We start from the raw sequence: 23,638 nt of genomic DNA on the forward strand, positions 1-23,638 counted from the left end.
AGAAGCAGAATGGCTGAGAGTGGGAGACCCGCTGTTTTGTATGGCATTCAGCCGTATATGTTTGAACCAGAATCAGACCCAGATGATGAAGAGACTCCGGCAGAAGAAACACAAATGAGAATGGAGCAGGACGTCTCTGAATGGTTGTTTGATACATTTATGTACTTATATTTTAATCGCGTCCCCTTTGCAATTATGGATGTGCAACACGCACTGTGATAACGTTCGCGCAATTTTTTTAAACTACAAACACAAATACTGTGATAACGTTTGCTAAGTACAAACGAAATTATATTTATGCGAGGGAACGATTGCGTCATGTTGACATTACTTGTCCTACAGGTGTTTATGTGGCAAATGTGAGAAGATGGCTACAGAACCAGAAAATATATGCTGCAGGGAGATAGAACAGGTATTAATTTATTTACATTTGTAATTGTTGCAAAAAATAATAAGTGACATAAAACTGTCATACGCTATTTGTTGTATCAAAGGTTACAAGACGGATGCAACAACTTCAAGTCACTCCATCATGTATGGTAGACCATCCCGGAATGGATCCAGTTTGTTTAAATGTGTTTTCGTTACAAAATGCTTTTAACATTTACAGGGCTGACTATGGTCCCCTGCGACTTCGTGGAGTACAACAGTGAGTGTTAATGATTAGCACATTTAAGAAAAAATGACAATTTCTTCTAAATATTACAAATGTTTTTATGAATTTTTGATGAATTAATTTTTAGTCTAATATTTTCCCGGGTTATAAGGAAATTATAGTGAAAACAAAACATATTATAGCTTTAAATAATTTCACAACAACTTGCATATACATTTTTTTATTTACATTATGTATTAAGACACTGAACTGTACAAATAAGTTTAGAAATTAAATAATTTTAATAAAAGGACATTCCTCCAAAAAAAATTGAACCATGATCAATTAAATATCAAATATTTCAACTCCAGACAACAAATGATAGATATTTGAAAGAAAAAAAACACAGAAAAATCCTTGAACCCTGTTTTGAGAACGTGGCTATGTGTGTGTGTGCCTTAGTCGTTACAGATTTTTAGCTTATCGGAGTTTTGTGAGCTGGTGCTGGGGTTTCCTTGGACGAAAAGTTCGAGTTGTGATTCCATCCTGTGTGGTCCTGAGGATTCGAAGAGAGTTTCCTGATGCCCAGGGTAGTTATGTAGGTTTTCGACCACCTATTGATTAAACCGAGATACCCTACTAGAGATGGCCTCCTCCTTCTCTGGCCGGTCATACTCTGCGCACAATGCTGGTGGTATTGGTATCCTCAAAACATCATCCACATATGGTGCAGGATCCACAAAGACTTTATCAAATATGAGGTCCAGCAGGTCATCCACATATTCTGTGCAATATAACATTTTATTTTATTTTAAATTAGTCAAATATTGAGTTTTCTAATAGCTTGTAAGAAATTATGCAAAAAAGATATGTACATTTGTAGTAAATTTGTTAAGTAAACTCATTTTATACATACTGAATGTTGCTTGTGTCTTTACTTCTCTGACCCGGTATTCTCCCTTCTTGGCCTTTGGAAAGGTCACTTTGAACACCGGTCGACCAGCTGCTGTCGTGGCTTGAGGACGCCCGGCATTCTCATTGTAATGTAGTGCAGCCAGGTATAGTCTGTAAGCAATAAATACATTTTCAACATTCAATGTCTACAGTGTATGTAAAAGTAAATTTATTTTTACAACAATAACATTACCTGCACAACATTCCCAGAAATGGAAAAACCACATTTTTTGGTGTAAACCGTAGTATTACACTGTGGAAAACCTCGATAGAAGAAGTCTGATAGTGTGGACTTAGCTTGGCAACATCCTTCACAATTCTCTTGTTGGAGAGAACTTTCTCCAACTTGAGATATGGCAGTGTTCCTAAATTATTGGAAGTGTTACTATAGTATGATATGTAATTTTAAATAAAAAAAGGCAAGCTATATGATCTGTATACATTTTTTAAAAATAACTATTGCTTCTTTAGCCTACATACCAGCAGCTAGCCACTTTTTTGTGTCTCGACTTCTCCTTGTTCCATGTAGACATGCTGGAAAATTGCTGTCTTCATGTGTGTGCTTATTTTGCATGTGGTTTAGCATAGACATCCATTTAGCCACTCTTTCAGGTCCACTGCTTGATGATGCAGCAGTCCAATAGATGTGGTTTTTTATACTATGCAACCATTTACGTATTTTCTCACAACCCTTTAGCTTGCACACTTTTTCCAGCTGCTTTGAAATTCCTGGAGATTTCAATTAAATACAAACATGACAACACACAATAAGTAGAGCAATGTGTCATTACATATAATGTAATGGTGGTGTTTTATATATATATATATATATATATATATATATATATATATATATATATATATATATATATATATATATATATATATATATATATACATACACACACACACACACACAGTATATATATAAATAATCCGCTAACACATAATGATCCGCTAAAACAGTTTCAGCGCAATTATTAGTCTGTAAAAATTTAGAAAATGATATGATGGTAGTAAGGTTATTTACCTTTCTCTATGTGCCAGACATCATAGAATTGGTTGACATTGCGTTCCCTGAGGAATTTTTGTATTTGCGGATGTCGGTCAGTCACAATGCAGTCCAGAGTCACTCCATGAGCATCCAAAAAGTCAAGACCTCTCTTCAAACCTTCCTTTTCCATGTGGTAACTTCCTCCCACTTCATTACTCTGAAAATTGATTAAAATATAATTATTTTTTTGCGTTTAAAATAAAATATTCAAGTTTTCCAGGACATTGAATCAAAGGTTTCTGCTCATTTACCTGGACGAGTTGTACATCAACAACGGTGTTTGTCTCCAGGTCCATCATTGTGTAACTGCCATATTTGGCAGAGTGCCCTTCAAAAACAAAAATACATAATCTCTTATTACACAATGTGCCCTGTCTATAAGATAAAATTCTATATATTTTTTTCTTTATAAAAAAACAATGTAAATTTGTCCCACAATGTACCTGGTGAGTCAGCCCTCATATCTCCTCCAACAATGACCTTTTCCCTTTGAGCCAACAGCTGTAGCATCTCATCCTGCCAGTTTCTCCATTTGTAAACAATAGCAGGCTCAATGCACATTCGTGCATGACGACGAAAGGTGTCGTACTTGAAAAGATGTAACTTCATAGCTGCAAATATCTGACAACACATAGAGAAGAGTTGGTAAGCAGTAAATTAATAAATGAATAAACATAATTTTTTTTTACATTACACATTTTTAATCTCATGTAACTGCAAAGCTATTGATTATTTCATTTACAAATACCTTTTCAATTGTGAAAAATGAAGCACCACTGAGATACACAGCAGCAGAAAGGTGAAGGTTTCCAGCTGGAGTACTGCCCAAAATCGGCTGACTGTTCCATTTCCGTGAGAACTGACAATGGTGGCAGAGTTGTTCAACACGTAGAAATGTTCCAATCCTTTGTGATCTTATATGACAGCTTCTATGACATACCGGGCACACATCAAACAGTTCCATGATGCAGGTCTCATAGACAATATATTTACAAATGTTTTGAATAGGGCTGGATTCTTGAGCTCTGAAAAAAAAAAAAAAAAACATTAATTTACATAAGCACTACAGAAAAAATAGATATGCTATAATTAAAACAAACATTATTCTAAAATATAATATAAACTTACGACAAGTCTTTTGGCTCTGTTATTGATGTGTCTGCCTCTGCAGGATTAAATGTGACATCAGTCTCTTGTGATGTTAGTATTGAAGAGCATTCCTGCAGGATATCTTCATCTTCCTCAAGGTCCAGACAAGGTCTTTTTGATGAAGTCTTGAGGGGTGTGGAAGACGCAACAGCTGTATGAGAAACTAATTTTGTGCTAACATCAAAACTTGAGAATGTTGTCTCTGTCTGGACACCTGGAATATATAATTCAGCAAAGTTTCAGCAAAGATTCACTTTCTCTATCGTGGCTATTCAATTCAATTCAAATTTATTTGTATAGTACTTTTCACAATACATTGTTTTAAAGCAACTTTACAGAAAATGAATTTCGAAATGTGCATATAAAAATACAATTAGCTAATACAATTATATAATATTATATTGTATACTATATAATATAAATATAGTTAAAAACATAAACATACAGACACTCCTGTGGTGTGTTTGAAGCGTCCTCATTGACAGTTGTGTACCAACACTGCATAGCTTTGATGTTTCTGTCTGCACGCCAATATCCCTCGTTCTACAGCTTCGTGTCGATGTGCTGGCCTTTGTATAAACATAGCAATTTTGATGTCTTGTCTTTACAGAAAACATACACGGTTTTTAATACAATATCTTAAAAAAATTATATACGGGTGGATACACACTTTACAAACAAGGTTTACATTATATACACAGTCAGATTTTCTACGACGACGACAACAACTTTAGACGCATTTGTTATTGAACTGGCTGACATCGACTGAAATGACTATTTTCTAAAAAAACATGAAATACACTTACTTCTTCTGAAGGTGACGTTGCATCGCGAACAGTAGGCAGCGATCCAGACTTGAGGATTAACTTTGAAGCAAGACCTGCTTTGAATTGACCCTCGTTCTCAAAACAGTCAGTCAAAAAATGATTCGCGCAAACATAAACGTATTTTGGAATTTTGAGTGGCGCCTTTCCTTCATAAATAAAATCCATCCACTGCGTTTTCAGTGGCTCTGATGTCGGAAGTAAGTGAAAACTACTATGTTCATTATTACATCCCACAACAGAACACTTATGTTTCTTAGGAGACATTACCGGCTGTCGTTGAAACAATGGAGGATGGTGTACAGATCACGGAGGGCGGGCTCTATGCCAAAACCAGATTGTCAATCAAACCACGTCGGTGGGGCTTAGCTCAATTCTACGTCACAGTGAGAGCAGTCTTAGAACAGGGCGTTTTGAGACAGTGCTCATGAATTATTGAGATTGTAAAAAAAACACTAGGTGGATTTTTATCATTCTAGGGTGGTTTTGCTCACACACTGCCAACACACATGTATGGTCAAACACCATGTAAAAGTGAATTTTGCATAATAGGTGCCCTTTAAATTAACTTTGGTTCCCTGAGATACGGAACGAGTACTGCGTCTACTAGGATGCTTTGGGGAAAACTCCTTTTCTCCGATGACTGAAACCTTTCAATAATGCAATGTAACTGCACAGCCATTGTGAATCTTGCTGTATAATCTGGCATTCCTCTTCCGATGCTTTACTCATACTGCATCTGCTAAGATGCTTTGGGGAACCAGTAAAATCCACCTTGCATCTCTGTTACCTTTCCTGATTACCTGCGAAAACAAAGCTGTCGAGGGAAAATCATAAAGGAGGGAATTCGGCCAACACGTCCCTCTACTTCAAAAAGTAGTCTGGGCAATGAGAATTGTCTTCTGAGGCAAAGAGGTCGACCTCTGCCCTCCCGAAGATCACCCAGATTTTCTGAACTGAGGGGATGTTGCTCCGAGACAGCATGTCTGCTCCTTGGTTCAACCTTCCTGGTATATCCGCTGCTCTTTTCAAGCGCAAGTTGAGCTGAACCCATTCCAAGAAGTGCTCCACCAGTGTGGTGTGGTGTTTCAAGGAGAGACAGCCATGGTTATTTATATAGGACACCACATCATGCTGTCCGAACGGACTGAGACATGGTGTCCCCTTAGGTCTGGCAGAAAGGTGCAAAGGCCCAGACACACAGCCGGCATTGCCTGGTATGACTTCTGTGCAGAGGAAAATCATTCAGCAAAACACCCAACTGCAGGTCCAAACAGGCCCATAGGGGAAACCAGGGAGTTGAGGAAGGGGAACTTATCCACGTCCTTGATCTCCATGAGGTTTAACCATAGATGGTGCTCAAGCACCACATGGCTGGTCATGGATCAGCCAATCGCTTGTGCTCTCATCTTGGTGACATGTAGAGCCAGGTAAGTCACAGTGCACATCTCCTTAAATGCTGCAGGGTCTAGGCCAGACTCGTCATGCAATAGAGGAGCTTGGCCTGGATAACCTGTAAGACTGCCATGGAATGAATCATCGAGACAGCATGTCCAGCATATGAGTAGGCTTGTCAAGCAAGAGCTGAAGTCACCCTACACAGCTTGGAAGGGTGGGCTGCCTTTGCCTTCCAGCAGATGGCCATGGGTAGGCAGAGATGCATGACCAGTGACTAATCCAGGGGAGGCAGTCTGTTGTACCATATCTCTTCCGCGCCACTGACAGACCCGGAGGCAGATGAAGATAAGGCACAAAGGCGGGCTGAGTAAGGGGTGCGCCAAGACCTGGTGATCTCGTCGTGGACCTCCGGAAAGAATAGTGAAGCTTGTTGTCGAGGGGCCTTACTGCACAGCTTTAGACAGGATGCAGAATAGTTCCAATGACATTCTGTCATCCATGGAGTCACTCTTGCTTCCCCCAAACAATACCAGATTGCTTGCAGCCACAGAGGGACAATGGAAGGGAGAAGCGAGCTTTCTACTAGCGTAGAGAAGCAAGACTCATATCCTCACAATAATGACAATATGTCTCTGAGTCCTGCTTCAATGTGGGTGATGCCCAAGTGTTAAACATAATCGTTGTGACCATCAGTGGCTTGCAGGGGAGCCCTCCATGAGTGACAGAGATGGCGCGGCATTTGATAAAATGCTGGAATTTGCTTTGAAATTTGCATTCTGTGTTCTTTCTACAATAAATATGGTGAGGGCTTCGCGGGGTTGCTTCATGCCCTTTCTTGAGTTGGTAAAAAACCCGTTCATCTTGGGCGCCATTCCACCTATGTATCCTCGGATACCTATCTAAACAGGGTGTTGCTACTGGAGATCTGTTGAGAGCTCCTTAAGAAAGCTAATGCGAAAGCTACAGCAGCCCCTGTGTGACAGGCAAGACTTATAAAATAGACTTATAAAAATCAGAATCAGAATCAGAAAGAGCTTTATTGCCGAGTATGCTTACTAGGGGTGTAACGATACGCGTATTCGTATTGAACCGTTCGGTACGACGCTTTCGGTTCGGTACGCGGTACGCATTATGTATACCGAACGGTTCGTTGGAGTAATTAATTATATTTGGAAAAAAAAAAAAAAAGAGAGAGATAGAAATATAATGATATGCGTTCAACAAGGTAGCCCAATAACCCAAACAACGTAACAGGCAACGCCCCTGACACTCCCGAAGAAGAAAAAAACACCCTCTTATATGTTTATGTTAGGCTACTCAGCAGGCGCTCGCTCACTCAGTACGCGCTGAAGGCTCGTTGCAAAATAGCCAATGCGTTTAACAGACTAGAAATTAGAAGATCCTCCAATAACCAACAGGTCTGGTGTTTGGGTTCACTTTGGATTCCCTTTAAGCTATAATGGTGATGGCAAGAGAGCGCTCGGGCAGAAGCGCTCGGGCTCGCTCATGAGGCGTCTGTCTTTGCTAAGCAACAATGACGTGCTCTCTCCATGAGACGCGGAAATTTCAGCGAAGGATAAATGGATTTCCTGCTCTAAAAATCGCTTGCAGTAGCTATGCTACTAAATTTATTTCAAAATTGCAATCCATATACAACTATGATCAGCTGATCCTTCATCTTGGCTGAGCTCTCAACGTTGTTACGGGAAAGGATGAAGCTGATTGGTTGGTTCTTGTCACATGACCCGCGGTGCGCTTGCGGCATTCTGAAAAGTTGAGATGTTTTTACATTTTGCTGTATCTAAAACGTATCGAACCGAACCGAACCGAACCGTGACATCAGTGTATCGTATCGAACCGAACCGTGAATTTTGTGAACCGTTACACCCCTAATGCTTACACATACAAAAAATTTGTTTTAGTGACATAAGCTTCCAGTACACAGAGACAACAACACACTGAAAAAAAAAAAAAAAAAAAAAGAGATTTACAAATTGGCAAATAAATAAGTGTATAAACAATTGTGCTATAAATGATAATGGAATAGGATTGAGTGAGATGCAGGAATGTTCTAGGATGGAGGGTTAACAAATAAATATAGGGATATAAAAAGTATAAAATGCCAGGTTCTTAGCCGTATCCCTTTAAAGGAATCTGTCCTGATTCCAAGACTTCAGCTCTACCCCAGGCAGAGGCCCTAAAAATTAAGTTTGGTATGTAGCTTAGGCCTTTGGCCGTAAGGGGTACTATCACAGACAGCCATCTAAACGTCCCAGGGGCAACTCCCATGGAAATGGTAGAGTTGGTATTTAGTGTTCACCACAACTTTGGCCTGCACTCCCCTCAGCATGGTGGCGTGGGTATACTGTTCCCCAGAGCGACCCCTAGAGTATGCAGTTCGAAGTTCCCTTGAAAGGGAACGTCTCAGGTTACAAATTTAACAATGTTCCCTGAGTAGGGAACAAGACACTGGGTCCTCTAGCTCCCTGCCATGCTTCAGATGCAAGCTTCAGACGAAGAAGTGAATGATGTGTTCTTCCGGTGCCTGTTTATAATAGCGCAGGTAGTGACATCAGAGGTTGTCACCGGCCAACAAGTAGGTGTTTTTTCAATGTATGCTTCAGACACTGGTCATGACGAGGTGTTCCCCATAGCGACCCCTAGAGGATGCAGTGTCTCGTAACCATAGGTTAAATTGGGCCGGAGTGCACTGGAGCACAGCTCCACCTCCTCGGGTCCACAACACACCATGCCGGAGCTCAGCTCCATCTCCTTCAGCACCAAATATTGTTATTCCACTTGAATTATTTTGAATCTCCTGGTAAATACATAGCATATGAGACTGAATAATTAGCAAGACTACACAGAGAAACCCAGGCTAAATGGAATTATGAGACGTCATAATACATTATTCCCTGCGTTCTCTGGTTCAGCATGCCGCACACCATTGAAGTTACCATCGAAAGCCGCGAATGGCTAGCAAAATCAGTCTTTTAAATTCAACCGCCCAATGGGCTCATTGTGCTGTTTAATTCTTTAAGCATATATGAGTATTTGGTTTAATTTACCTCAGATAAATAAGATACGTAATTATTCAAACACAACCTACAACTTAATTCTCTAATGTAGCCTCAATCGCACTGTTTAGTTTTTCATTTAATTTGTCTGCTAAGCAGGGGAGCCCCCAAGGGGAGTGGCCAGAATGTAAATTCACAATAGTAAAAAAAGAAAAAAAAAAAGAATGTGCAGCACTCGCTGCAGCCACCATATAAGATTGCAGATTGGCGTCACCCGAGTAGCTGCCGTCACTCTCCCCTTACCCCGTCCAAACAAAACAGAGTGTGCGCATACATGACGTGAGGGAATAGACTAGTGCGCATACGCGTTTATAGTGCATTTGTTCACTGGAAATGAAGAATTATAAAAATTTCAAGATATGGGGCAGAAAATTCATAGGTCTCTATAATTTATCAAATTTCAAATACTGTAGCTACTATCACACAAAGAGAGATTTTTTTTTTTTTTTTGCATAATTACAAATTGATTTTGATTTTATAGAATAGTTCAATAAACAAGAAGTTAATATGAAGAGACTTACGTTTTAGACAATATATTCCCTGTTTTTGTTATTTTCAAAAAAATCATTCCAAACACAGCCACTGTTTTGCGTCTCTCAGCAACATGATAGAGTTTCGTTCCTGAATGAATTAACCGTTTAAATGAATCGGTTCAATCGCAATGACTCTCTTATTAACAATGACTCGCTGCCACCTACTGGCTGTTATAATTTCACATTTAAGGTACCTTTTAATTTAATTTTTTTTTTTTTTTTAATTTCAAACATCAGTTTACAATGTTATATCTGTAAAATATCAAAACATTATTTATTCATTTGTAACTGCAGGTTAAAGTATTCCATGTCCCACAGAGCTGCATTATGATGTAGACCAGTGGTTTTCAACCTGTGGTCCGCGGCCCCCTGTTCATTTCCAGTCCATTCTAGGGCCATGCGATTAAAAGAAAACGTCCTAAAATCACGATTTGAGCGTGCGCATATGCCTAACTCCAGGTTCACACACTGTCTGTGATGCGCCTTTTTTCTGAGCCAATGTTGACGGATCAGAGCGTTCTCACTGCGGTAAAAGGCTAGAAATAAAAACGTGCGAAAATAATTAATGTCTAACGCATGAGCATAGAGTGAATTTGTTAGTGAACAGGATGCAGTTTAAGTGAGAGGAGACACGTTTTAAGTGTGCACACTCTCTCCTCGCAAAGCAGCGTGTATCTGAGCAAGCACGTCCGGTTTTGTGACAGAGCAAAGGAAATCTGCTGCGAACAGAGAGATTCGCACTCGTGCATTATTTTAATGTGCTTTCGCGTTATATTTATGCGCTCTCACTGCTGACCGCATAAACATACTGTATACACACTGCAAACACCTGAGGCACCGCTACAATTAATGAGCTCTATGAACAATGCATGGCAAAAAAGAAAAAAAAGTCCCTGTATACAGGATTTTTTTTTTTTTTTTTTGCCACAAGTCTATACATTTTTTTACATCTTCACTATAGTGATAATTTTGACTTATGTCTGTTCTAGAGATGTTACAACTTTTTGATAAAGCTCTGGTTTTCTTTTGGAAATATGTTTCAAATGAATCCTGAATGCATTTATGACTGTAAAAGCACAATTGCAAAATTGATCAAAAAAATCGCGATAGTTTTTTTTTTTTTTTTTTTTTTTTTTTGTCCATATCGCACAGCCCTAGTTTATTCAATAAATATAGTTTAAAATCTAGCTTCTGAGTACTAAGTTATTAACCCAACAATAGCGGGGTCAGTTAATTTTTTTGAAGTGGGCCGCACAAACATATGTGTTTGGTTGTGTGGGCCGCGAGTTGAAAAAGGTTGGGAACCACTGATGTAGACATTTTTACACATTGTTTATTGTTTAACAGTGTGTAAAAACATCTGAATGAGACTCAGGTGCAGCTTCTTTTGTTGATACTAATTGCATTTGCTTGGTAACAGCCCAAATGCAAGTATTTGACCTAAAAGATGGTTCACACTTTTAGAAAAAAATGTGTAAAGGTAAAAATAAAAGTCAGCTGTCAGCACAATTACAAATAAGACATAAGCACAATAACACTCAGCAAAATAGTCTAATTATCGTTATCAATAAAATCCCAGAAATCATAGAGATATAACTTTTTGTCAATATTGCAAACCCTTAATTTGTTTTTCTTTATTATGACGTACCATGCAAACAAAATAAATTGTTGTTACTAAACCTAAAACAATTCTGCTTAGTTAATAAAATGTCTTGGGTGGGGTTAATGTTAATGCTGCAGTTGTTTGTCATATATATATAAAAAAAAATGATAGAGATTGAAGATGTAAGCATGTGCAGTGTCAGAAATTTTGATGTTTGGAACTAAGCATTTAGTAGAAAAGCCCTGAAGAAAAGCACAACCAGCAACCCAGCTCTTAGCAATGGTAGTGTTAGTAGCAGTAGCCCAGCATCAGCCCTCATTAAGTCATTTTATTCAAACATGATTTTTAAATGATGATCACCGTAAATAAGGGCTCCCCCTCCCTACAAAAGCCAATATAACCACTGCTCATAACCATGGTTACATTCGTAACCTGAGACGTTTTCCCCAAAGTGTCTTGGCAGACGCAGTACGAGTAAAGTATCGATAGGGAACTGCTCTCATCTTGCCCCTCAGTTATTGAGTTCAGCATTATATATACACTCCTGAACAAAATCTTAAGACCATGGGATGCATCGCAAGTTTTACACATTTTGCACTAGTGGATCATAACCGGGTTGTAAGTGCTGCTTCAAAATGCCAAAAGAAAAAACAGGATCAAGAAACAAAAAATAGAGAGTAGGCAATTTATTGAAAACTGCATTTAAAGTCAAACAGGCTGTTCATCAGCTGATCAAAAATTTAAGACCATTGCCCAAAAATAAACTCACAACAAAACTAAAAGTGTCAAAAAAGGACTCAGTAGTGAGTAGCCCCACCGTTCTTGTTGATCACTTCAAACACTCGTTTCGGCATGCTTGATGTGACTGTTTCCAGGAGGCTGGTGGGAACGTTGGTCCATGTGGTGAAGATGGCTTCACGAAGGGCATCCACGGTCTGGAACTGACGTCCGTTTTTGTAAACTTCCCTTGCCATCCATCCCCAAATGTTCTCAATGGGATTTAGATCAGGGGAACACGCAGGATGGTCCAAAAGAGCAACGTTATTCTCCTGGAAGAAGTCCTTCATCAGGAAGACATTGTGAATTGCAGCGTTGTCCTGTTGAAAGACCCAGTCATTACCACACAGACGGGGCCCCTCGGTCAAGAGGGATGCCCGCTGCAACAGATCCACATAGCCAGTTGCCGTTTGACGCCCCTGCACAACCTGAAGCTCCATTTTCCCATTGAAGGAAAAAGCACCCCAGATCATGATGGAGCCTCCTCCACTGTGCCGCGTAGAAAACATCTCAGGTGGGATCTCCTTGTCATGCCAGTAACGTTGGAAGCCATCAGGACCATCCAGGTTAAATTTTTTTCTCGTCAGAGAATAAAACTTTCTTCCACCTTTCAATGTCCCATGTTTGGTGCTCCCTTGCAAATTCCAAACGGGCAAGTTTGTGTCGTGGTAGGAGACGTGGTCTTTGAAGACGTTTTTTGTTCTTGAAGCCCTTCTCTAGCAGATGACGTCTTATCGTTATTGGGCTGCAGTCAGCATCAGTAAGGGCCTTAATTTGGGTCGAGGATCGACCTGTGTCTTCACGGACAACCCATCGGATCCTGTGGCTCAGTGCAGGTGAAATCTTTTTGGGTCTACCACTTGACTTTTTTGTCCCATAACTCTCAGGATTTTTTAAGAAATGTAAAATGACTGTCTTACTGCGTCCAACCTCGGCAGCGATGGCACGTTGTGTGAGACCTTGCTTGTGCAGCTCAACAATCCTGCCACGTTCAAAAAGAGAAAGCCTTTTTGCCTTTGCCATCAGGAGATCTTGACAGTATGACTGCTTGAAAAACAATGACATGAAAGCCATATTTTTGTGCAGATTTGACCTTTTTATGGCTATGGTCTTAAACTTTTGATCAGCTGATGAACAGCCTGTTTGACCTTAAGTGCAGTTTTCAATAAATTGCCTACTCTCTATTTTTTATCTCTTGCTCCTGTTTCTTCTTTTGGCATTTTGAAGCAGCACTTACAACCCGGTTATGATCCACTAGTGCGAAATGTGTAAAATTTGCAAGCATCCCCTGGTCTTAAGATTTTGTTCAGGAGTGTATATATATATATATATATATATATATATATATATATATATATATATATATATATATATATATATATATATATATATATATATATACACACACAGGTTAAATTTGAAAACATTTTATTCTCAAATAACATTTTATGTCATCATCTTTATTTATGTACTGAAACGGTCCATCTTGTATGAACTTCTTACGCCTTTTGTTTTGGAACTGTTTGTCTTTGCAGGGTAAATCAAATATTTCAACTTAAATCATTATTTCATGTTTAATTAATTACTTTTTTTTGTTGCAAGTAGCCATCTAATAAGCAGAAAAATTTACAACCAGCCATGTGTTATCACAGAATAAACCCCTTTAGGTTGATGCAAGACCCTGACCCAATCAACCGGTTGGGGTTTATTCTGTGATAACTAAAGACTAGATAAACATTATCCCTTACATCTATTTCTGTCTCCCGTCACTTACATTACAGTAAATTACACATATTTTCCATATTAATTAGGAATAATAATAAAATAATAATAATACCAACTTTCATCCCTTCGTGAATAGTTGGGATGAAATATATGGTATACTTGTTACACTCAAATCCATTCAGTTATTTTTGAAGACATACAGCCATTCAGTCATCTAATTTTTTGTATGACAAATAATAATAATAAAATAATAATAATAATAAAAAAAAAAACTTTATGGAGAATATATTTATTTTTTATTTATTTTGTTATTATTATTTGTCATACAAAAAATGAGATGACTGAATGGCTGTATGTCTTCAAAAATAACTGAAAACAGTCTTATCCGATGGGGCTTGGGCTTAGCACACAAATTTGCTTAGCATGAAGGCATGTACAAAATATTCCAACCCATGTTCCAATACAGTGTGATCAGAATATGTGCTTTTTTGTGAAAGTTTGAATCATTCATACAGAGGTCAATGGTGGGAAATAATGTAACGGGGTAAACAGTATGTACACCTGCATAGGTGTATGACCTGATAAATACCAATAAATGCTTTGAAATGAGACTTCATGAATTGGAATGAGGCTTAAAGCACACTGGTGGATTTCTTAATTTAATTTGATTAATTGCTTAAATGTTACAGTAGATGAACATCTCCTCAGTTATCAATCGTTCAGTCTGACACAATTGTATTTAACACACACTGAGTCACACACTGATTACTAACTGCCCATATTTTTGTTCCATGTTGAAAAAAGATCAAATATGCATGCAATTTAACCATATGAGATCATTTCTCTACAAATTATTCCAAATTAGGGTTTCAAACCACCTGCAATGAATGTCAAACCAACATACTAAATAGAAATTTTCCCATGTTTCTGCTCTCTGAGGACATTTTATTTCCTCCATTTCAACTATAACTACCACTGGAGCAAAGCCACACTGAATCTTTCAGAACTGGTTGGATTGTTTCAGCAGAGCACACAGCGCTCAACAGGCAGTCATATTGATCAACACATTTGTTTCCAATATAATTGCTCATCCAGATGCATTAATACCCCCAAGTGTAATTACTCACACTATTGAAGTTCTCATTCAGGAGTAAGCAAACAGCATGAGGCAAGACAACACTCAGCTGGGATCTCTTTTGCCCGATCTCCACCAATGTGTGATCATTAATCTAACATCACAGAAACAGACTGACATGTTTTCTCTGGTTATTTCTTTTTTCTCCCTTGTTTAACTTTTGGGAGGAAAAAAAAATACACTCGAAGACAGTTTAAATCAGAGCTGCCACAAATTTAAACACTGATACAAACGTAAATGCATACCCTTTCCACTTTCCACAATACTAAACTTTAGCTATCCCCTAAACTGATATTTCATGACTGATAAGAACCAACCCTTACCTTTAACCTACAGTCTATCGATTGATAGGAATGTTGTTCCAGGAACAAAAAGCTTTGATTCAGGAACGTGTCGATTTTTATAGCACTTTTCACACTCACATATTGTTTCATAGCAGATTTACAGCACATAGATCTTTTCAAATCCCTGAGTGAGCAAGTTTAAAGTGACTATGACAAAGGGGGGAAAACTCAAATGTTGAGCTGAAATTGTGCTTCGGAGGAAGTATTCTCTATATGAGCTGGGCGAGCCAAGTCTCCTCTGGCAGGGCATATATTACACTAAATGTCACATGTTATGTGTTATTTTCAGAAACAACTTGTTTTGATAATGCTAGTCAGAGGCCTAGCAATAGGGCAGGCAAGGCAGACAATTGCCTGGGGCCCCAAATTAAATAAAAGATTGTACTGTATCTCCAAGTTTTTATTGTACAGTATTGTATCTTCTGCCATAAAGATGAAGATTGATCTTTTTTTTTTTTTTAAGAATAAGCACTTTGTTTAAAAATAAATAAATAAACAATTTATGTTCTATTATGCATTTTAACTACTTTTTCCATGTTGTGTATATATATATATATATATATATATATATATATATATATATATATATATATATATATATATATATATTAGAAGTAACAAAAATTGCAGAAAAAGAAAAAAAAAAGAAAAAACATGCCTTCATGGGCAGCACTCCGACATAAATGCCAAAAAAGTAAATCTGGAATGGCAATATAATGTGTGTTTCGTATACCTCCATTCTGAGGATGCCAAATTAATTATTTACTCTAATTAGCAGGTACATACAAATGCTAATCAATGCTCTCAAAAAATTAGAATGCTCCTCCCCCTATAATACCACCTGCCACAGACTATTATTAGCGTCTAATATATGATGGCTGTGATTCAAACTAAAGTCCATTGGGTATTTGAAAATGAGGAAAGAGCCACAATGTCCGATAGGTCATATATCAACACAAGAAATGTAATTAAATTTGTTAAGACATTCCACTGGGTCTTACTTAGAGTTTTTTGAAAAAGTGTTATTCTGAAAGATGTCGAATCAGGTGGTCCTGACCTGAAATTCTTGACATAACTGATATTTCTTATCTTGTGCAATTACAGCTGGACTCATCTCTGAGAACTGGTGAAACAGGTTGACTTGACCTGTACTGGCCCACTAAATTCCTCTTTCCGACCCTTTATTTTCTGGTTTCACATCATATACTCCTCCTCTTGTCTTTTATTACATGATGGCAGCCTAATGGTTAGAGATTACAGCTAGGAATGACCCACGAAGAGAAAGACTGCTAAAGCCACAATACTGCTTGAGCAGCCATACTGTACACTTTTACAGGCATCATGACAGGATTTTCCACAATTAAAAAACTATTTAACAATTTAAATGGTAACAAATTAAAACTGATTTACCCAAAATAAATAAATGTTATTTGATATCGTTGAATCAACCTAAATATTTACCTAATTAATTTATACCAAAAATATAAAAAATATAATATAAAAAAAGAAAAAGAAAAAGAAAAAGAAAGAAATTACTGGCTATTGGAACATGCAAGAATTTCATCAAAGCAACTCATAATATAAATCAGTAGTGTTTTATGGCCCCACATTTATGCACTCCCAACAACATCTAGGCATGTTCCTGATGAGATGGCAGATGGTGTCCTAGGGGAATCTCTTGTCAGACCTGGATCAGGGCCTCAGTGAGCTCCTGGAAAGTCTTTGGTGCTACTTGGCACTTTGGATGTTCCAATGCATATTAACCTATAGGTTTTCAATTATATTCAGGTCTAGGGAACATGAGGGCCAGTCAGTGGCATCAGTGTATTCATCATCCAGCAACTGCCTTCACATTTTGGCCATATGAGGCCAGGCATTGTCAATAACCAGGAGAATCCCAGGACCCAGTGTACCAGCTTAAGATCTAGTTGTAAACACGGCGGCTTTCTTCTTTTGTGAAGGAGTTTGGCGGAATGTCATCTTTGTTTCCAGGTGGAAGGTTAAAGAATGCCACACATACTGTACGTCTTGCGGAAATCCTGTAGAATTCAACCAATCCGATGATGGCTTCAGCACTCCTGAAGTGTTTCCACTTTTGTGTCCCATATGCATCAGATGTTTAGCCTATGGTCCGTGGGCTTGATGTTTGAGGCTGAGACTACAGGCAGCATGACATTCCTCATCCCCATCTCCAGACTCTTTTACATCAGTCACATGTATCCAGTGTGAACCTGCTGTCATCTGCAATGGGGTGTCAATTCTGTTTTCTGGCAAATGCCAGTCAAGCTGCATGGTGCTGGGCTATAAGAACAGGCCCCACTACAGGATGTCAAGCCCTCATGCCACCCTCATGGAGTCTGTTTCTGACAGTTTGGTCAGAAACATGCAAACTAGTAGCTAGCTGAAGGTAATTTTGTAGGGCTCTCTGAGATCTTCTTGTTCCTCCTTGCCCAAAGAATCATACAACAGTCCTGCTGTTGGGTTGTTACCCTTCTTCCGTCCTGTCCTGTTCTCGCTGACTCTTGTGCTGTCCTGTCCTGTCGGTCCTGCTAGGTGTAATTTTACAATGGAGGAAAATGTTTGTGGAGTTACGGTAAATACTCTACAATTCTGCATTTATGATATGATACTACAGTGAAAAAAAAAAAAAAAAAAACCTTTGGGGTTGTCTTGCTGTTGCTTCTTCAGACTGATATTACTGAAGTTTAATTGACTTGGTGTGATGAATAAGTGTTCCCTTTATTTATTTATTTATACGTACTGTGCCTGCTCAAAATAAAAAGGCGCATAAAACTCCTGTGATTAGCCCTGTAATAAGAGTACTGTAACCAATTTGCATGTACCAGCAGAATGGCAAGCAACTTTAACAGCATAAACAAGTGATTCGATAAGTTAATTCAGTTGGCAATGATATGTTTCTTTGGCTTTATCTCTCTTTTATGTGTATTTTTAATACAGACTTGGTAATGAAGCAAGTCTTGAGCAGTGAATTAATGAAGGTCTGTTTGAATACTGTAAATGAGACAGGAAGTGGCCCTTTTCTGCAGGCATACACATTTAGTTGGTAGATAAAGAGAAAGGTGCAGAACCATAGAGTTCGGTTTTCCTTTGCCCAACCCTGGGGAGTCTGTGACATTTCAATGTGCTACTGTGCCACTATCACTCAATTGTACAGAGTGAGTGATCTTTCACCTAAACTGCAGATGCCAGTGCAGACGAATGTCAGACTGTAAATGAGGAGACTAAACATTATAAACTGAGTCTCAGCTATATTCTGAACTGTTGACAAGCATTGTTCAGAGGTGAAGATATTTTAAAGCAAAGATAATGAGATCAGTCATTTTCTTAAGCACCACAAGATGGGTGGGATGAGAGAGAGAGAGAGAGAGAGAGAGTATTTCAAAATATATAAAACATTTTATTGAGGAAAGGATGATATATTTAACATCCTTAGTATGCAGATGCATCTGATATTTTATATATCTGATGAATATGACCATATTTTTGAATGTACATCTCCATTCATCATTGGACAACATTAGATGCAATCACTTGTTCAGACAAGACTGTTCCAAATCATTTCTCCAACAGTGCCATCAAGTGATTCATGTAGGTATTACAACCAAATTTAGGTTCTCAGAGGACCTAAGTGGAGGCAGTTTATAGATATTTATTATGGAGAATCAAAGGTCAAATATTGTTGGACATCGTCGAGATTCAATATATTATTCAGCAAGTCTAGAGCTCTCTCCTATTTCTGTTCCTGTGAGTGCTTTCACATTGACTTAAGGAAAAGCTCAGGCTTTGCTGAGCTCATTCAAAATGAAGATTGTTAAATAATGAACTTGTGTGCAACCTGATGCGTAGAATCAACATGTGTAGCTCATTATGTTAACTTGCAGTGTGCATTGTCCTAGAGTAGAGAAACCCCTGTTCTCAGAAAGTGCATAAGGCAGATTGCAGCATGAATGCTAAACCTGAACACTTACACCGCTACCTAATACCATATGAAATGCTCACACACAAACGCTCTCTCGCTCACACACACACACACACACTTTTTATCACACACACACACACACTCACACTCTGTCTCTCTCTCTCACACACCCATTGTAATATGCACGTTTCTTTTTTTTGCCGAGTGTACTTCTGTAATACAGTGTTAAAGGATTAGTTCACACAAAAATAAAAATGTCCTAATTATTTACTCCCAATGCCATCCAGGATATCCATGGCGTTTTTTCTTAAATTACGTATTGTAAGGAAAACATTTCAGGATGTTTTCTTCATATAATGGACTTCAATGCCTACCAACTCAGTTGGTTGCTATTGTTTCCTCAAAAAAATAAAAAAAAAAAATAAAATAAAATTCCAATATGGGACTCGAGACTCGACTCGGACTCAGACTCGAACTCTGGTAATGGTGACTCGACTTGGACTCGACTCGGACTCTTCTTTGGTGACTCGGACTTTGACTCGGACTCGAACACTGGGACTCGAGATTCGACTCGGACTCGAAAGTTGGTGACTCGACTACAACACTGGTATGTCATCATTGTATTACAAGCACTCTCATGCTGTCAAGAAAACAGTCAGGAAAATGGAGCAAAACATAACTAGAGGTATTTCGCATTACATGGAAAGATAGAATTTCAACCTACAGAGAGGCCTTAAAATTTGCTAGATCTGCTTATTTTTCAACTCTTTTAGAAGAAAATAAAAATACATTTTTCTATTATTGCCCAGTCTCTACAACAATTTTCATAGCATTGTTTGAAAGGCAGGCACACTCTGACAGTTTAAAATCTAGATTAAAAACCCATACAAACTGGCAAACACATGACATACTATCACATTTCAATTATGCAAATCATTGATGCAATATTTTGCAATAAAGCATTGTTAGGCTGCATAAATTAGGTCAATAGGAACAGCAGGAATACTTTTTTTATGTTTGGGCGGCAGCAGTGAGGGGCTGCCACTTTCATTTTGTTGTTTGTATATATATATATATTATTAACTTTGACAGGAAGCTCTGTCAATAAAATGCTAAAATATATATATATATATATATATATATATATATATATATATATATATATATATATATATATATATATATATTAATTAATGTTTCTTAGCAGAGTATTCCCACATCCACGGCAACAACCAGGAGCCACTAGCAGTACTACAAGTACTATATATTTATAATATATAAATATATATTAAGTATGAAAACGTATAGACACATCCATGAGATTGCACTGTCAAAATATTTGCATTTTCTTGCTTGTGTTTGATCAAATCTTACCAAGATGGGTCTCACTGTTTGCAGATGTGCTTCTGAACAGTATGTACTCTAATTATAACCCTAGCAGTCCCTTCCTGCTTTCTTCATTGTTTTCTTTTATGGAATAAGTCTTCTGCTGATTTATCTAGACTCACTTGTCAAAAAATAATGGTGTAGGGCAGGTGTCAGATTTCACAATGTTGGTATTTTAAAACAGTTCAGACACCTGTCAAATCTTCAGTATAGTTCATTTATCTGGGGTGATTAGATTAGAAATAGAGACATCAGCATTGTCAAGGAGTTGATCTTAGAATTTTTATGTAAAGAGAAAAGACATGATGGAAAGGCTTATAGAGTCCCCTATGTGAGGGAAGAAAGATCTTTATATATGAATGATCAATATATTAAAATATTTAATAAAGAAAATATGCATAATATACTGTGTTTATATATTACAATACAATATATTTAATACAACATAATTGCTAGTTTTCATATCTTTAAATGTGACAATATATTCATGTCATAATGAATGTCATTTTACACACAAACACACACACACACACACACACACACACACACACACACACATATATATATATATATATATATATATATATATATATATATATATATATATATATATATACATATAATTGTAATTTTACGGTAAAGAATTGTAATTTTAGATGACCCTTGGTATTTTTTATTTTATATTTTCTCTAAACCTTCTTGGATATTAAGACAGGAACCTGCAATTCTGGCAAAATTAAAAATACAATGTGTATGTTACGGCACACAGGGACAGGAGACTGTAATAACAGGAGAACATGGTTTATTCAGGCACAAGCAGAGGAGGAGGTAGTGAATGTGAGGGTCTAGTGGAGAGTAGAAGGGCTCCGGAGGACGTGAACACAGGACGCTGGAGGTAGAGGACACAAACACGCACACGATGGAGACTGGGAGACGCTAGAGATCGCTGGAGAGAGGTAAGCAGAGTAATGGGTTAGTCCTTAGAGTATGCAGGTAGGTATAGACAATGTTGCAAACGAGACTGGACGGTGACTGAGTGCATGTGTGTGGTTTTTATGGGATTGGGTGTGATTGGTATTCTGGTGAGGGTGTGCGCTGTGATAGGTTGGTGTTGGAGCCTGGCGTGTCTGTTACAGTACCCTCCTCCCCACGGCCCGCTCCTGAGGGCCGGGGATCCCGACGACGTGGTGGATGTCCTCTTCCTTGTAGAGCCGGTCTTTCAGTGTGATTGGAGTGGAAGGTGTCTAATAGGTTTGGATCCAAGATGTCGTTGCGTGGGACCCATGAGCATTCCTCTGGACCGTATCTTTCCCAGCCCACTAGATACTGGGAGTCCAGGATGTTTTGAACCTTGTAGGCAGCTCCATCATCAAGGAGGAGTGGCAGGGGGGCTTCGGCTACGCCAGGCTCTGTGGAGGGGGAGACAGAAGGATGGTCAGGTTTAAGAAGTGAGACATGGAACCTTCTGTCAAGGTTGGTATGCTGGGGCGTCAGAGCGGTGAAGGTCGGCTGTCATCCTGCGCCTACGTAGTGCCCATTGTAGCTGGTGGTGGGCCGCGTCCCAGACCCTCTCACTCTCTGTGAACCAGTAGTCGACCGATGGAACATCTGAGGGGTCTCCTTACCATGGGAAGAGTGGTGGCTAGTAGCCCAGCACGCACTGGAATGGAGTCCAGTGGAAGGTTGACATAGAGAGTTCTGTGCGTACTCGGCACACCCTAGGAACTGGTTCCAAGAGTCCTGGTGGCCGTGGCAGAAGGTACGCATGAAGCGGCCGATCTCCTGTATCTTCCTCTCCGTCTGCCCATTGGACTGGGGATGGTAAGCAGAGGACAGTGAATGGAAAGCTCTCCAAACCCGGGAGATGAACTGGGGACCTCTGTCGGAGACGATGTCTTCAGGAATGCCAAAGTAATGGAAGACTTGGTTAAACATCAGTTCGGCTGTTTCCATGGCCGTGTGCAGACCTTTCAGGGGGAGAAGACGACAGGATTTAGAGAACCGGTCAACAATAACAAAGATGCATGTATTGTTATCAGAGGGAGGTAGGTCTGTTATGAAGTCCACCCCTAGGTGTGTCCACCCCAGAGGACGCCGGAGATTAAGTTGAAAGCTGACCCAGAATCGAGGAGGGTGGAAACTGGAAGAGACATGTCAGCAGCAGTAAGTGTCACTATAGTGGTGAGTGGTTTCATTCGATACTTCGAAGGGAGAATGGCACTCACCATGGGACAAGGAGGACAGACGGGGCATATGGAGATGATATGCCCCGGAGATGCACAATAGAGGCAAAGATTCTGGGCCAGCCATATTTGCCGTTCCGCAGCAGAGAGTCTGAGTCGATGAGCATGGGTTCGCTGGCTGGTTCGGGGAGCTGACGGTCTACGACTGTGTACGATGGTGTACGATGGTGTACGACTGGCCCTGGTACTCTTCAAGGCACGACTGCATACGAGTGGCGAAGCGGATGGATAGTTGGATGAAGTATTCGAGCCCGATGGTGTCCTCGTATGCAGTGAGATGCAACCGCACTCGAGGATCCAATCCCTGACCATAGGTGGTCAGCAAGGCTTGCTCATTCCATCTGTAGTGGCCGCAAAAGTCCTGAACTTAAGAGCATATTCGTTGACAGAAATTTACCTTGTTTCAAATTATAAAGTTTCTCACCAATGGATGAATCCCAGGCAGGTTCGCCAAAAACTTCTCGGAAATGGTAGACGAAGCTAGAATAAGACTGTATGACAGAGTTATTTTGTGTTCAAATGGAATCGGCCCACTGAAACGCTTTGCCTTGGAGTTGTGAAATCAGGAAGGCCACTTTAGATCTCTCGGTGGGGTATAAGTGCGTTTGCATCTCCAGGACCAGCGAGCATTGGAGCAAGAATCCGCTGCAATCCTCCACCAAACCAGAGAAGGGCACCGACTTGGCCATGGGGTTGGCGTGCACGGCGGGTGAAGAAGCGGCGGTGTTGTTACCGGAAGTGCTCGCAGGTGATGGGGATTCCGGAAGAGTAGTGAGGGAGCGACGCAAAGCTGTTTTGTCACTTGTTTTTTTTATTATTTTTTATTTTTTTTTTTTTACATAAGTTAGTCTGTAATGTTGCTGTTTGAGCATAAAAAAAGATCTGCAAAGTTACAAAGCTC

General features: G+C 39.1%; 1 protein-coding gene across 1 annotated transcript; it reads right to left on the reverse strand.

The window, feature by feature from the left end:
* Positions 1-860: 860 nt before the first annotated feature.
* On the reverse strand, positions 861-3,920 carry LOC127933420 (uncharacterized). The gene is made up of 9 exons (XM_052530421.1): positions 3,732-3,920; positions 3,352-3,628; positions 3,047-3,224; positions 2,855-2,931; positions 2,580-2,760; positions 2,030-2,278; positions 1,743-1,914; positions 1,512-1,660; positions 861-1,379 (listed from the first exon to the last, which is right to left on the reverse strand). Exons 2-9 carry the CDS (start codon positions 3,565-3,567, stop codon positions 1,210-1,212), a joined length of 1,392 nt encoding a protein of 463 aa, XP_052386381.1. The 5' UTR covers positions 3,568-3,628; positions 3,732-3,920; the 3' UTR covers positions 861-1,209.
* Positions 3,921-23,638: the final 19,718 nt, after the last annotated feature.

This window comes from Carassius gibelio, chromosome A17 (assembly GCF_023724105.1).
Source record: "Carassius gibelio isolate Cgi1373 ecotype wild population from Czech Republic chromosome A17, carGib1.2-hapl.c, whole genome shotgun sequence".
NCBI classification, from domain to species: domain Eukaryota; kingdom Metazoa; phylum Chordata; class Actinopteri; order Cypriniformes; family Cyprinidae; genus Carassius; species Carassius gibelio.

Excerpts from the sequence above, each read along its gene's own strand:
- LOC127933420 (XM_052530421.1), bottom strand. The coding sequence starts at position 3,567 with ATGGAACTGTTTGATGTGTGCCCGGTATGTCATAGAAGCTGTCATATA. Across the intron at positions 2,761-2,854 it reads TTGATGTACAACTCGTCCAG|AGTAATGAAGTGGGAGGAAG; the intron begins GTAAATGAGCAG and ends ATCAATTTTCAG. Across the intron at positions 1,380-1,511 it reads AAAGACACAAGCAACATTCA|AATATGTGGATGACCTGCTG; the intron begins GTATGTATAAAA and ends TATATTGCACAG.